General features: G+C 41.8%; 1 protein-coding gene across 3 annotated transcripts in view; it reads right to left on the bottom strand.

Moving 5' to 3' along the window:
• The window catches only part of KIAA0586 (KIAA0586 ortholog), a 587,996-nt gene that overhangs the window by 442,808 nt on the left and 129,975 nt on the right, over nt 1-15,213 (bottom strand). For all 3 annotated transcript variants that reach the window (XM_069207463.1, XM_069207462.1, XM_069207464.1), the window contains exon 11: nt 4,386-4,612. In XM_069207463.1, the coding sequence (XP_069063564.1) occupies nt 4,386-4,612 (227 nt within the window). The remainder of the gene's footprint in view (nt 1-4,385; nt 4,613-15,213) is intronic.

Here is a 15,213-nt window from a genome sequence, read left to right as displayed (position 1 = left end):
CTCATGGAACACAAAGACAAAATTGCAGTAGCACAGGAACAGTTGAGCCGTTTTGATTACAAAAAATATATCTCTAGGCAACATGCAGAAGAAGATAAAGCAGGACCATTGCTGGCATGGCGTGCGACCCCTCAGAGGCCTCAGACCACGATACTGGAGATTGCAGACGATGCAGGTTGTCGATTATATGGGCAAAAAGACAAACACCAGATTTACTAGTTATTTACTCTCAGCTATATGCCCCACCAAGGTAGACACTGGGTCCTGCCCAATTAAAAGATCTAGAGGACCTTCATCTTCCACAACTGTAGGAGTGAGACAGAATAGCTTTGGCGGAACCCATTATGATAGGAGAAATTAAAGCCGCAGTGAGGAACATGGCAAGAGGTAGGGTACCAGGAGCTGATGGACTCCCTGTGGAGTTTTATAGTGTGTACATAGAGCGTCTGGCCCCATTGTTATGCACCCTTTACGCCGAAGCGCTAGAAAGGGGATCATTACCTCCATCCACAAATCAGGCCATAATGATTCCACTCCTGAAACTTGGCAGCCCAGCAGAGGATGTGCGCTCATATCGCCCCTTATCCATGCTTAAAATGAACTATAAAATATTAAGCCAAAAAACTAGCTGCCCAGCTCCTGCCCCATATGGTGTCACTAATCCACAGAGACCAATCTGGGTTTGGCCCTCAGCGTAGTTCTACACAGAACATTAGGCGACTGTCTCGGTCCTACATTCCGCTTTGTCGGCATTGCAAAGGGCAGCAATTATAGCAGTTGATATTGAAAAAGCCTTTGATAGCCTCAGATGGGATTTCCTGGAACAAGTAATGCTGAAATTGGGACTGGGGCTAGACTTTATCTGCTGGACGAAGTTGTTATATACGAATCCTCCAGCACGTGTACGTACAGGCAGGACTATCTCAGAACCATATCAAATTGGTAGAGGCACCAGGCAGGGCTGCCCCCTTTCACCCTTACTATTCGCTATAGCGGTGGAACCACTTGCCCAAATGGCTGGATCGGGAACTTATTATGAGGGACTCCAGATGGGACCACAGGAACATCACATATCGTTGTATGCAGTCAACATGCTGATTTTCCTGGGGGACATAGATATTGCTCCCGGAAGATCGGATCTATGTTAGAGGACTTTGGTGGAACTTCAGGTTTACGGATAAATTGGCAGAAATCCTCCATTTTCCCTCTGACTGAAGGAGTCCCGAGAATCAATGATACTCGAGGCCTTAACTGGACCCCTACTACATTCCGCTATCTGGGAGTCAACATCTACCATAAATCTGAAGATTTACTGGAGGGGAATATACACCGGGCAATAAGAAAACTAAGAAGCGACATGCAATTCTGGGGAAAGTTTCCACTGTTGATCACGGGAAGAGTGGCATTGGTAAAAACGGTAAGGGTGCCCAGACTGTTATACTATTTTTCTACTCTCCCACTGGTTATCCCTAAGTCAGTGTTCAAAGATATCAACACATTGATAACTAGTTTTGTGTGGGGTTCAGGAAGGCACAGATTGGCTCTGGGGACTATTCAGAAACCCACAATGGAGGGAGGACTAGCTGCACCTAATATAGAGATTTATTACTGGACAGGTCAATTGCAATGGTTAGCTAGATCTTTGCATGAAGAACAATCAGAACAGGGAACACCTCATAGCCCAAATGGTTCAATGTATGACCTCCTGAATATACTACTGAACCCGAGAGGGAGAAAGGCACAACTTCCACAAGTACTACACGCTGCTCGAGTGTGTTGGGTACGTGGCCTGCGATACACTCGAACGGCATTCCCTTACGTTCCGGAATTACCAGTAGGTTTGCTACACCTCCCAGCGGGGCGGGTACTAAAAGGGATCAAGAGATTAGCTACATATAATATCACATTGATTGGAGACCTATTTCACAATGGAGAACTACGCAACTTCACAGAATTGAAGGAGCAATTCGGTGTCCCCCCAGGTCTATTTCTATTACACAATGCAATAGTTAGAATCATACAGAAAGCATGGAGATCGGGTTCTCAAGAGTCGATGACACATGAGAGCTGCCAAGTTATCTGTTCAGAGGGGGTGGGGTGGAGAGGTATAATCTCAGCCATTTATAGGGCCTTGCACAAAAATGTATCCACTCCTTTTGATGAACTTCGACAAACATGGCAGACGGGACTGGAAACACCCATAGATGAACAGAAATGGGTCAGTATCACTACACACATTCCATCAGTGTCAAGAAATGCATGCTTCAAATTGCTTAATTTCTACATTTATCACAGAACATATCTTACCCCCCATAAAATAGCACTAATGTACGACACAATAAACAGAGGTTGCCCCCGCTGCTCACAACCAGAAGCAGACCTGGAACACATGTTATGGCATTGTCCGGTGATTGTACCCTACTGGAAAGAGGTGTTCAGAAGTATAGCTGTAGTAACAGACAGAGATCTGATTCTGTCTGACCTGACAGCACTATTAGGAGATTTTCCTCGCCCACAGGCTAAAAAAACGACCAATAAATATATAGATCTGGCATTAATCTTAGCAAAAAGAGAAATCATGCTACGTTGGAAAGACGCAGGGGGCCCTTACATACACAGATGGCAGAATGCAATGATAAAATGGGCAGAGGCAGAGTGGAATATACTACATCAGGAGGCTGCAAGAGGGTGTGGATCACGTGACATGGCGAGAAATGGTTCTGGACTGCTTCAAACACCCAGACGAAACAACCTCAGATGGCTCACATGCAACATCTGATTCGGATGCAGACGAAGTCTCTAATTCATAGGCATACAGATAACTGAACCTGATCAGTTCTCTAACTGAGAAAATAAGTGATGTCCAAGAAAAAATAGTAGACATGCTGGGAGCGAACAAGGGGGGAGGGTACAGGGATAGCATATTGGTTGTTTAGACTGAGAGGTGTAACTTCTTTATGGTTTTTTTTTTTTTGCAAATTTATAAAATATATTTAAAAAAAAAAAAAAAAAAAAATAAGAGTTATTATTCCTAAATTTCTTAGTTGATGTTGGAAATATGAAATACTGAGTAGGTAATCAACGAAGGAAACCTGTGACCTTCACAATCTCCATTATGATATATTAGTAGACTTTCGGCGTTGAATGTGATTTATTGAATGTGATTTAAGAAAAACATTGAAGATGGTTTGGCTGTGATGCACTTCCCTGTCCACATACCAGCCGTGCCAAAATCCTAATCCTGACCCCAGTTTGATGCACATCCTGGTACAACCAGCAATCATTTCAGTTCAGAGACAAGTAGAGTGCAGAGTCCAAACCATTGTAGTATGCAGCCAGTCATGGAAATCAAATCAGAACATCACCACTACAGCCCAGCAGCCTACCCAGCCCAATGTGGTTTTACATAAAAGCCCAACTAACAGAAGAGGACTTTGCAAGACCTAGCAAGTTCAATACTGCAAAGGCATTTCCAGCCTAGACTTTGGAATAATTAATCTCATCCCAGCACTAGACCAATACTGCTCTCAACCTAGGGCCAATCTTAGAGTCTGACCCAGCACCAATTCTGGCGAAATTACTTTAACTGCCTTGGTGTTCATGTCCATCAACACTGGAAGTAGGTAGAAACGGGTTTAATTCAAATATTGAGTGCTATATAAATTTATGAACACACCAAACTTTAGGTTTGTATTTTCACTGTTTGTAGCGTCATCCAAATCAGAAAATCAGTGATAAAGAGACTAACTGCTGGACTCGCTTGAAAGTATCTGCATACTGTCCCTTATAACTGGAGTATTACACAACTCAGCAACTATGCGGATCAGGAAAACCTCAAATAGATAAGACTGACTCGGAATGATAGAATGGTTGTCTAGGATCTATTAGGAAACCAAATGGTCATAAGGAACGGTCATCATTCAGCTGACCTGCTGACAAACCATAACAAGTATGTAACCTTATCCAGCACCACTGATTATTAAACCTTTATAAACGGAGAAGTATGGTGTAAGCGTAGAAAATCTGTTAGTGGTCATTTCCCGCAAATTACTTATACTGGTTTATCCAAGGAGGGACTAAATAGCTTTTCTTTGATTTGGTCCTCTTTCAATGTGGAAAAATAGCAAAACCTGTAGGAAAAAGTTTCAGACACAATTTCTATTGGCACAAACCCCACAGTAGAACTCTATCTGATATTAAGCAGATTTAAAAACAAATTAGATGCTTTCGAACTGTAGGCAATTTAACATTTCCAGTATTTTAGTAAAAATCAGTGCATGATCTAGAAGTAAATTTACTAGGGAAGGTGATGATTTTAGATTGTTTGGCAATGTCAGCATTTGGTAGTGTCTGTAAAAATGTATCTGCAAAAAGCAAATGCTTACCCATTTGTGGTCAAAGCACTGATGAGTGAGTATACTGCAGATCCATCTTTTGCACGGATAATAGCTTCTAGATTGTCTTCAAGAACCTTTTTATCATTTTTCACTTCTCGCAGAATCCGTTCTGCATCCTCAAACATTGACTTTGGTGCTTTAGACTTTTGCAAGAGTGATGACTGACCAAAATAATGATGTTCAGGAATCATGGTCCGATGAAGGGTATCTTTGGTCTAACATGTAAAAGAAAAAATATTCTGTGTAAAATCTAATAGTGCACAACACGAAGGTTATCATTAAAACATGTTCAGTACTTTTGTTTCTGCTCCAATATCATTAGGATTACAGATCATTTTAAATTGATTTTTACTTGGAAATAAACATTTAAATATGTTGTAAAGAACAAGAAACATGCCATCTGACCCATGTTATAGATTCTATTCTACATAAAAAAAAATATTAAGCTTGCTTTTGCCGACCATCCATATTCTTCCCTGCTTATCCCTGCCAACCCCTCTCTTACTATCAGCAAGTATTATTCTTTTCAATATCCAACGTATGATGGGGGCAGAGTTTGCTTCCTTAATACGTTTCTGCTGCACTAGTGGTAAAATTCTGTAGCATTTCACCCAGCAAGAAGGTCACCTTTTACATAGTGTTCAACAACACATATTATAAACAAACTGTGAGAGAGAAGTAGAAGTAAAAAGTGGCATCTGGTGCTCAATTTAAAAGAACTTAAGACCAGTGGAGAAAACAGACGGAGCTAAAAGCATAACAATTACAAAGACAAGATTTAATGTAAAACCCTGTATGATAAAAAAAAAAAAAAAAAAAAGGTTTGATCAGGGGTACAGGAAAGCAATGAGAAGGGGTGCGCAAACGTTTATGTTGGGAGACACCAATGCCACACTTCGATCAGGAGCTACAGGAAGACAATATTAAGTACCAAGATAACATGCAAAAATTGTGATTCCACAAGTGGCCTCAAAACTAGTTCATCAGAAACCTTTATTTAAATAAATAAATATTCAGGTTTCAAGTTAGGATCTAACTAAAGGTTCTGTCTGAATGGTGAGAATGTTGAATAGGTAACTTACTGATTTGCTAGATGTAGGAAGGAAAACCTAAGAGTGAGACCAGCTGTAGTCAAGAAGTTGAAACAGTGGTAGTTACATGGTATTATAACATTAATGAGGCAGAAGGAATGTACTGGTATTAAGTTGAATTGGAGAATTTACTATACATTTCAGCACTATGAGTTCCAAAGCTGTAAGAGCTTCACATTTGATAGAGAAGGAACAAAGAGAGCTAGAAACAGGTAAATGAAAAGGAAAAGTCATAGGCCGTAGACCATGCAGAAGGTACAAATGTCTATTAAGCCTTCAAATTTGTGTGGCACAGTCTGTCAAAACAACATTTGGCACAGCAACAGCTTTTTGTGATGTGCTGTGGGAGGGCTGGTGGAGCAGCAGTTTGCCCCTCGGGGTATGAGGAGAAATATGGGGAGGCAGAGAGAGTTCAATGGGGTAACATACACTTCGAGCAATATAGCAAGTATCAGGTTGCCATTTAAAGGAGAGGATGCTTTAGGGGAGGTCGAAAAATGGGAGCTGATGGAGAAGCAACGTATCTCAGACACCAGATCTAACCCTCAGTATACAAAGGTTTGTGAGGCTTAGGGTACATGCACCTCAGTTTGCCAATGTAGCATGTTACGCAGAGTAGAGGCTTAGTGGGCGTTTTGGGCATGAAATCCACTCAGGCTTCAGAAATCAAGAGTTAAGCTTTACACAGAACATAGGCCTCTGACAGCTGAGCTCTACAGCATTATGTCCATTTTAAAGACTACACTTGTCTTTCATAAGATTGACTCTCCCATTCTCAACATTCTGGGTAGAGTCAATAGCAATTTAGAATGAAAAGTGAGGGCAGCATCAGGGGTTGTCACATAGCGTCCAGTTTAGATCTGTGATATCTTCTTGCCCATAGAAAACTATCCAGGCTGGTACAGCTCTGGCTCCCTAAAAGTTACACCTAATTACTGTAAATGTGGACAGATATACCTTAACAAATGAAATAAGCAACTTCACTTTAAAAAATAAACATATGTTCTTGAAAAACCAAGACTGGTATATCATAGCATTTAATACTTTGTCACAATATATTTATTTGGTACATTTTGTAATTATTTTATCCTTTGAATTAAAAAAAATGAGGAGATACTAACGGGTAACACAACCACTACTATGATGACAGGAATAAGGTTTGAGGGTTAAAGTTATTTTTTATATAAAAATCAGGAGGGAACCCAGTTAATGTGCAATTACCTTGCATACCATTTAACCTCCTCGCACTCTGGCACCATGAGTAGCCCGCTGACAGGCTTACCCATTAATGAAATTGGTAGCTTCTGCACAGAAAACAGGAGCAACTTGAATCCTGTTTTTTTCTGGCACATGAATTATGATCCACTGTAAACTGGCAAAGGATCAATGAGGGGTGTTGTGAATCCTGGCATGCTATCAAGTTCTTCAGAGTTTTGCCACAAATATTTGTCGGTGGTGCTCCCAGTGTTTTGATAGTTGAACCATTTTCTCAGTGAAATGAATATTATTAATAATGGGTACTGTATGTGATAGTTAGGTATTTCAAAGTTAAATGTTCATTTCAGGTACAACTTTTCATATCTATCTTTACAGATTTTACTCTAATTTTGAAATTAACATATGTTTATGTTATCCTTATTACAGACGATTCAAAACCTCTTTAATACATATTTTAATCCAGTGGTTCATGAGCTAACTATTCCAAAGTTCAATCAACTCTTTTATGCAGTAGGATCCACTCTAAGTCGAATTTATATTTCAGTGTGAGAAATGTGGTTGTTGGGTGACTGGGGTCACTGGGGTGTGAGCCTTGGTCAAGCAAGAGCCACAATCAGATCCCCACCGAAACCAGGAAGGCGGTCACACAAGCCCTTTTCACCAGCCGTCTTGACTAAGGGAATTCCCTCTATGCCAGCATCGACACCTAGCTACTCAGAAGACTGCAGACCATTCAGAACGCGGCAGACCGACTCATCCTGGACCTCCCCAGGTGCACTTGTATCACCCCTGACTAGAGGATCCTTCACTGGCTCCCCATCCAGAAGAGTTGGCAATTCAAGATCCTCACCCTCGCCTACAAGGCCCTCCATGACCTAGGATCCTCTTACATTAACCAACTACTCAAATTCCACCAGCCCTCCAGACATCTCCGCTCCACCTCTCGCCCTCACTCACACCCCCAGCATCCGTCGTAGCCACTATGTCGACGTCACCCTCTCATACATCGCTGCAAGAGCCTGGAACAACCTGCCACCCAGCCTCCTGGCATATCCCCTCACGGACGGACTTCAGAGAGAAGCTTAAGACCTGGCTCTTCGACTAGGCACAGCGCCCAGATACCCCACGGGTTAATAGCGTGTGCTATACGAATCCATGATTGATTGACAGGACCCTCTTGGGGGTTCAGAACTCTTCCAGGCTAGGTCCAGGTGTGGGTTCAAGATGGTGGGAGCCTCTTGTGTCCCTGTGGCTCTGAACAGGAGGCCAGAAAACTAGCCTTTGGAGCCACTCTGGTAGTCCTGGGTTCAGGTGAAGATGCAGGGCTTGTCTCTGCAGGTTCAAGGCAGACTACAGATTGCAAGACTTTGGCTGTCCCTGGAAGGTCAGCTTTGCTGAGTGCTCTGAAGGTCACAGCAGCAGAGTTCTTCCACAGGTCCAATAGAGAACTGAACAGTAGGTCTGAAAGTCCTATTTTTATAACCTGGTGCTCATCTTCTGGAAGGTGGGAGAGGCTTCTAGAAAGGTTCTTTGAAGTGTATGGCTTCAAGCTGGCTGCAGTAACAATGTGAGGTTGTTAGGTCCTTTGTGGGAAGGCAGAGCATACCCTATTCAGTAGCAAGTGGAGTTGTGCTCACTCTGACCCCCCCCCCGCCACCCACATCCTGGCCACAGCTAGCCCACTGAGGCACAACAAATCCCTCTATTGTGTAACTGTCTGGGATGAGTTAAGGCTTGGCAGGAGAGTTGTAATGCCAAGTTGACATTGACATGTTTAACCTGCTACTTAAGTGGGTGGCACAATAAGTGTTGCAGGTTCACTGGTAGCATTTAATTATCGGCCCTGGGTATGTGGTCTACCACCCTACAAGGGGCTTAAAAGCAAATTAAATATGCCATTCAGGTGTAAGCCAATCAAACCATGTTTAGGGGAGTGAATACAAGCACTTTAGCACTAGTTAGCAATGGTAACATTTACAAAGCTCCAAGGCCAACAAAAATGAATTACAGCAACAAAAATGGAGGTACGTAGGCAAAACGTTTGGGGGGGATGGGGAGAAGACCACCCTAAGGATGAAAGGTCTAACATTCAGCATATGCTCCCAATTTGTATGGTGCTGAGGACTGGCTTGTTTTCAATCCTTTCAATCAACGATTTAGTGATCAGTACCAATAAAAACCTTTGAAAGATTGTTTATTATGTGCTGTTATAAGCTAGGTAAGTAAGGTCTCAAAGTACGACAAAAGCTTGTGAAATCAAACCTCTCCTACCTAGGTATCACCAACATATACAATCCATAAATAATTTTGCTCCTACACATACAAAACAATCCAAAACAAATTACAATATCCCATTTCAAAGGTACACATACAACATTATACATGCCTACTAAAAAATAAAAATAAATTAGATCCAGAAAGCAGAGTACACTAATGTACCACCTGGCACCTAATACACACAATATATCAAATGGGTCCCACAGCACTTCACAGTTTTACATTAATGTGAATAGAACGTTTAATGACCTTCCCAGACTATTCAAACATACTTCAACCAAAAATATGTAGCCAAATTCTAAATGCTGACATAAATCGTGCCTGCCCTCATCCACTGATATACTAGTGTTCATTTTGTTCTTTTGGTTTAACCTATGTAGCTTAAAATCAAGGCCACTGGAATGTTCCCTAACCTCTGAAAGACTGAAAGTCATGCAGACATCAGTTCTGGATACGCAGTAGCTCTTTCAGTACTCTGTGAACCACTCCCCTCCTTGGGCATGAAGAATTAAAAATGGAACAAAGTGGGATGGTTTGGATCCCAATTTTATACAAATGTTATAGACAAGGAATGTGGATCCACTGTTCAAGGTTACAGAACTGGTTTGGGTTGGATCCCTTACACATTTCCTTTTCTTGCTGCTCCTTAAACACAGACATTGTGTAAGGTGATGGCTCTCACAGGAAGTAGCAATGCTGCTGGCTCTAGGAAGCAGTATCCAAAATAAGTGTATAATGAAGTGTGATATGTCTGTAACAGACGGTCATCATCCTACCTGAAGCAGTAACATGGAGCACATAAAAGAACAGGCACTGGATGGAAATCACCTTTAACACCATAAACTGCAGTTCCAATCCTCCACCTGACTATCTACAAAATGGCAGTGCTCAGTAAGAACTATTTGTCCCTCTGCTAACAAGGTACCCATTAATTATCAAGGGGAGCCCTGTCTCCAACCTCTCTCACTTCAGTGTCTGGAAACCTACTGTTCAGCTACATGAATGCAGACAATACACACCCACTGTTTGGGGAAGATTTCCTTATCCTCCATCTTGTGCCATGCTAACCCAGTGGTATTCAAAATGTATCCCACTAGTGCCAGTACTCAGACTCATACCACACACACATATGCACTCACCCACACACACTCCCCTACTAACATACATGTGATGCTACCACCTACAGAACCCACACACTCAACACACACATGGAAAGTAAGCACAAGGTTCTTGGGTACCCATAACAGTAGAACTTTACATGAGAGGGATCAATAGACCAAACTCTGTAAGACACAGAGAAAAAGTCTGATCGCAAATATTTAAAAAACATTGTATATTGCAATCACTGCTTTATGTTATGCAACCAGAGTAAGGACAGTACTCCAATGCCCACTATAAGGGTACACTTGCTTTGCTCCCTCCAGGACACCGAACAGATTTTATACCTCACATTAACACTGACAGGTCCACGGCTCTGCATGCAAACTTGTTTAGCATGAAGACAGTACAAAAGTAAGAAGTATGTATACTAGTTTCACAAACAGTATGGCACTCAGGGCAGTGGTACAAGCCTGATTACCACGAAGGGGATGGTCCTTCCCCAAAAGGGTTGCCAAACTTTGCCATTGAATCCAAACCCACAGGGCTTAGGTTTAATGGCAATTGCAGAAATTGCATTTTGTGGTGAGTTTTGTAATACTACAATATTACTAGTAACATATTCCAAAATGCTATTCAGTGACCTATGTCTGGACGTCTTTGCCTCACCTATCTTTTCTGTGAGGAAGATCTCTACCAGACTGAAAAAAGCTCAGTATGTATATGTTTTATTAGTAAAAGTGGGAAGGTACAGGGAGTGGGCAGAAATTGGGCAATAGTGACTACAAAATGGAATGGTTTAACGGGTTAAAGGAGTGTCAAAGAGAGGTTAGGGAAGGTTAAGGATGGTTACCAAACACAAAAGAGTAAGGGTACTGCTATTAACAAACTGCTCTTCTAGGGTTACTGCAACCAAAAAGGACACAACAGTTGTGAATGTACTCTAGCTCAGACCCAAATTATGTCTAACACCACACATGGCCAACTACTAGTACCGCAACACACGCCCAAAAAATGGAAGTGAGGCACTTCACAAGAAACCTATAGGAAATCATGCTAAAATTAATTTATTTAGATGCTTTAAACATTTGTTTTAAATTTAAATATATAAATTTAAATATATTTATTATAAAATATTTAAATCATCTTTTAAATATAAAATAAATGTAAATTCTAATATTTTCATATATTTAAATAATATAATTAATTTAAAATAAATCTACACAAACTTTTGTTAATTTGTAATGCATAGTTATAAACATTTAATTTAGGCCAGAATTTTGTTTAATAACTTTAAAAAAAAATACATTTAAAATATGTAAATGAATGAAATATTCAAATCAAACTTGAGCTAACAGTGTTTTAAGTTTTGTTAATTTTTATGTATTTATATGAAATGTAGAATAAATTAGCATTAAGAGTTACTATATAATTTTTTTTTACTTTTTTTAATGTTTAAAAAACGTTTTTACTTTCTTTATACTATACCATTGGGAAATCTCTGCCTCTGTAGCGGGGACCTCAGTCTACATGTAAAAAGTTACTGGTAATAATTTTCCCCCATGTAAATTCGGCTCCACCCCCTGAATTCAGAGGGTGAAGTCCTGCAAGTCTTCAATTTTTAGTAACTTTACACTAAGAAATGGCGAACAGCCAAAGGTGGTAAATTTACTACAGAGTGTAAAAGTACATTTACAAATTAAGATTCACTCACATGTACATTTATCTTTGGAAACAGGGCTCACACGTTTTTACCATTAAGGAAATAATTGTGCAATAAAATATGTTTTCATTATTTCTAACGCTATTAATCTTAAAAAAAAAAAAAAAAAAAAACACCTGCTCGAATTGTGCTACGTGAAATGGACAAACACTCTCTCTCAAGAATATAGCATCACCATTTGGGATGTAAATGGTGTGTGTTTTGAGCCTATCTGCCTCCTAGCACACTGAAAAAATATTAGACAACTGGAAGGAGAAACTACGATCCAAAAAGTAAGACTGTAACAAAATAATAAAAAATTTATACAGCAACATCAGCTAACTGTTAATTTGCCTTTTTTTTATTTTATTTTTTTATTTTATTTTTTACAAAAGGTCTGTTAGCTATATATAGTTCTAAGTCATGAATAATTTCCAGAGGCCCAGCTCAATCTTGGACCACTTAAAAAAAAAAAAAAAAGGGAATAAAAACACAAAGCATTTTAATATTGTTTTGGAAAACAATCATATACTAAACAGAACAGAACACATGCATTAACCCTACAAGTGAAAAAGGATTTGAAAGAAGGGAAGAAAGAAAATTAAGGGGCCAGAATCCAGAGAGCGGCTTCTGTGCTAGGAATTTGCTTTACTCTCTAAATCTAAGGAATAATGTTTGCTGAAAGTTGCACAATATTTCACGAATGGAAATGTTACCCTGCAAAAATACAGGTAAAAACAGAGCATGATTTAAATGGAAATCGTATACAAGTTTCAGAAGAGAGAGGAAATGAGTGAGCAACACTATCCTATACTGAAGGAAAATCATATTACTTTTGTCTCCTGAAATACCCTGTATTCACTCACCCTCCAAGATTGTGATACAGCTATTAAAAAAAGGTTTATTTCTGGGAAGTCTATTTTAGCTCTGATGTATGCATCTGTTGGGATGGTAGGCATATTGATTTTATTAAGACTATATTCTTCATAAGCTCCCCTCTTATGACCTGTAAGCAGCACTCTTCAGATTGCTATAGTCATATCTAAAATTAATTTTAAGGAAATGGAAAAGCACAATTGTCCCCAAAATTAAAGATCAGCTTTTTGTTACCCAATTTCAAACACATTATATTTTCTCATAAAAAAGAAAAGCAGGTGTGTGAATACATGTGGGGTATACACAATGAGCTATAAGAAAAATGATAGGGATTCTGCTACGGCAACTCTTAGGTCTTTTGTTATTTTTTTTATTTTTTTTATTTTCCCTTCCCACCCTCAGTTGTGAGTATCAATCATAATGTAGAGTTCTGACAAATTTCTGAATTGACACAGAAAGAAAGCCTGAAAAACCACAGACCTGTCGGTTGGGTATTTTTCCAAAGCCGGAATCACTAAAAGTACAGAGCAAACATAATAATACTGTCTTATATGTAGTTAAATGACATGCTGTCCTAACAAAGAAGGCAACCTGGGTTGCAAGAGTCAAGAGATGGATGTGAGAAATAAAATAATGGAGAGAAGCAGACATTGATATTAAAAGGCACCAGAGTAATAATCTAGTTCATGCCAGAAAAACACAGCTTTGGCATACGCTGCTGTTACTACTCCCAGGAGGTGATGGCCTGCAAACATAACTTCATGTAAACTAAATAACTGGTTTATCTGCACTGAACATAGAACTGAACATAGAACATAATTTCTTCTCACAGGAGGGGCTGATCCAGGGACACAGTGACAGTAGACATGGAAAAAGTCTATTTGCATCAACAATGCAAATCACTGATTGGTTTTGCTTATTCCATTTGATCTGGCTGTTTTGAAACATAAGTACTATTGGCTACAAGGCTTTATTTCTGTAGCTTATCAATTGTCAATAGATGATGGTAATAATATTTTAGTCATATAAAAGATATAAAACAATAAAAGACCTTTAAAAAAGTATTCTGGGGGCGTGCCCAAGACGGCGGCGCGCTAGGACGTGCCCGTCCAAGCTCTGCCGCCTCGACCCGCAAAATTGCTGTTTGGCCCGGCGAGGGGAGGCCTGGAGGCCCCCCCAGAAGTGTGAAGCACCCCGTGGTTTTTTGCTACCCGGCAGTGGCCCTGATTTGAACCGCGCCGCTCCCGCGGGGAGAGCAGCGATCGACCCCGGAATCAGAGCAAGGCCGCGGAGCAGCGGCCTCGGCCGCGAGACAGGCCTTCCCCCGGCGGCCCTTTGAGCTTGGCGCCGGGGGATCAGAGGGCCTGGAGGGCTCAGTCTGGGCCATAGGAGCGGCTGGACCGCGGCGAGGGCCTTGGCCCTGAGACGCCCGAGCGCTCTGGAGGTGGGTGGTGCCCCCGTATGTGGAACTGGATTGGGGGCTGGAGGCTGGTGCTCCCCACCCTGGCGCCTATGAGTGGGGCTGAGAAGAAGATCGAGGCCCCGATAGAAGACAGGGGGCCCTGCTGCTTGGCCCCAATACTGCTGCACTTTATCACCTGAACTTCAATTAAGCGCTGGCCCGCATACACAGTGGAAGAGGCAGCTGAAGCGGATCTTTGTAAGCGGTGGCTGCCAGGTGTTGGACCCAGGTGTGGTCTCTGACACGGCGGCATTTGGTGATCAGTCTCACACAGAGACTTTGGAGGACCAGCAGGATTGATCCGGCGAATCGAGATTAGGCCGGTGCGCCATGGCGACGTCTAAATCCAAACGTGAGCGCTCAGTGAGAGAAATGCTTACGGGGGCACGCCTGACATCGGGGAGTATGGCGGAGGACTTACCTGCTGCGAAGGCCCTGGAGAGTCGGGTGGAGACGGGTCCAGATGAGAGTTCTCCCGTTACGAAGGGCTTTTTGACCTCCCTGTTTGACTCGCTCCGGGGCGATATGCAAGAGCTGCCTAGGGACATCTCACAGGAGGTGAAGGAGTTGCGAGGAGAGGTTACCTCCTTGGGTGAACGAGTATCGCAGCTAGAAGATGGTGAGAACCCTCGTGGTGAAGAAGTGGCGGGCCTGCAACAGGAGGTAGTCCGCCTCCGAGAGCAGCAGGACCTCCTCCAGATAGCGGTCGAGGATTTGGAAAACCGCACGAGGAGACAAAATATTCATATCAGAAGGGCTCCGGTTGGTGCTGAAAAGGAGGACATTGGGGACTATGTGGCGGGCCTGTTTCGCTCTCTGCTTGGCCCGGACGAGACACAGGAGGTGGTCCTGGATCGGGTTCATCGCGTCGGACGTGCTGGTGGCCCTGGAGACCGCCCTCCGGACATCCTAGCCTGTCTCCATAATAATACTGTTCTTAAAGAAAAGATCCTATAGCGGGCCTGCAACCTTCAGCAGGTACTCTTTCGAGGGCATGAACTCCAACTATTTCACGACCTATCTGTGCGGACTCTGCAGAGGCGGAGAGAATTCAGACCGATCACAGATCACTTGCAAGCGCACAATGTGTCC

Source organism: Pleurodeles waltl, chromosome 9, assembly GCF_031143425.1.
Source record: "Pleurodeles waltl isolate 20211129_DDA chromosome 9, aPleWal1.hap1.20221129, whole genome shotgun sequence".
Taxonomy (NCBI): Eukaryota; Metazoa; Chordata; class Amphibia; order Caudata; family Salamandridae; genus Pleurodeles; species Pleurodeles waltl.
This window is presented reverse-complemented; position numbering and strand designations above follow the sequence as displayed.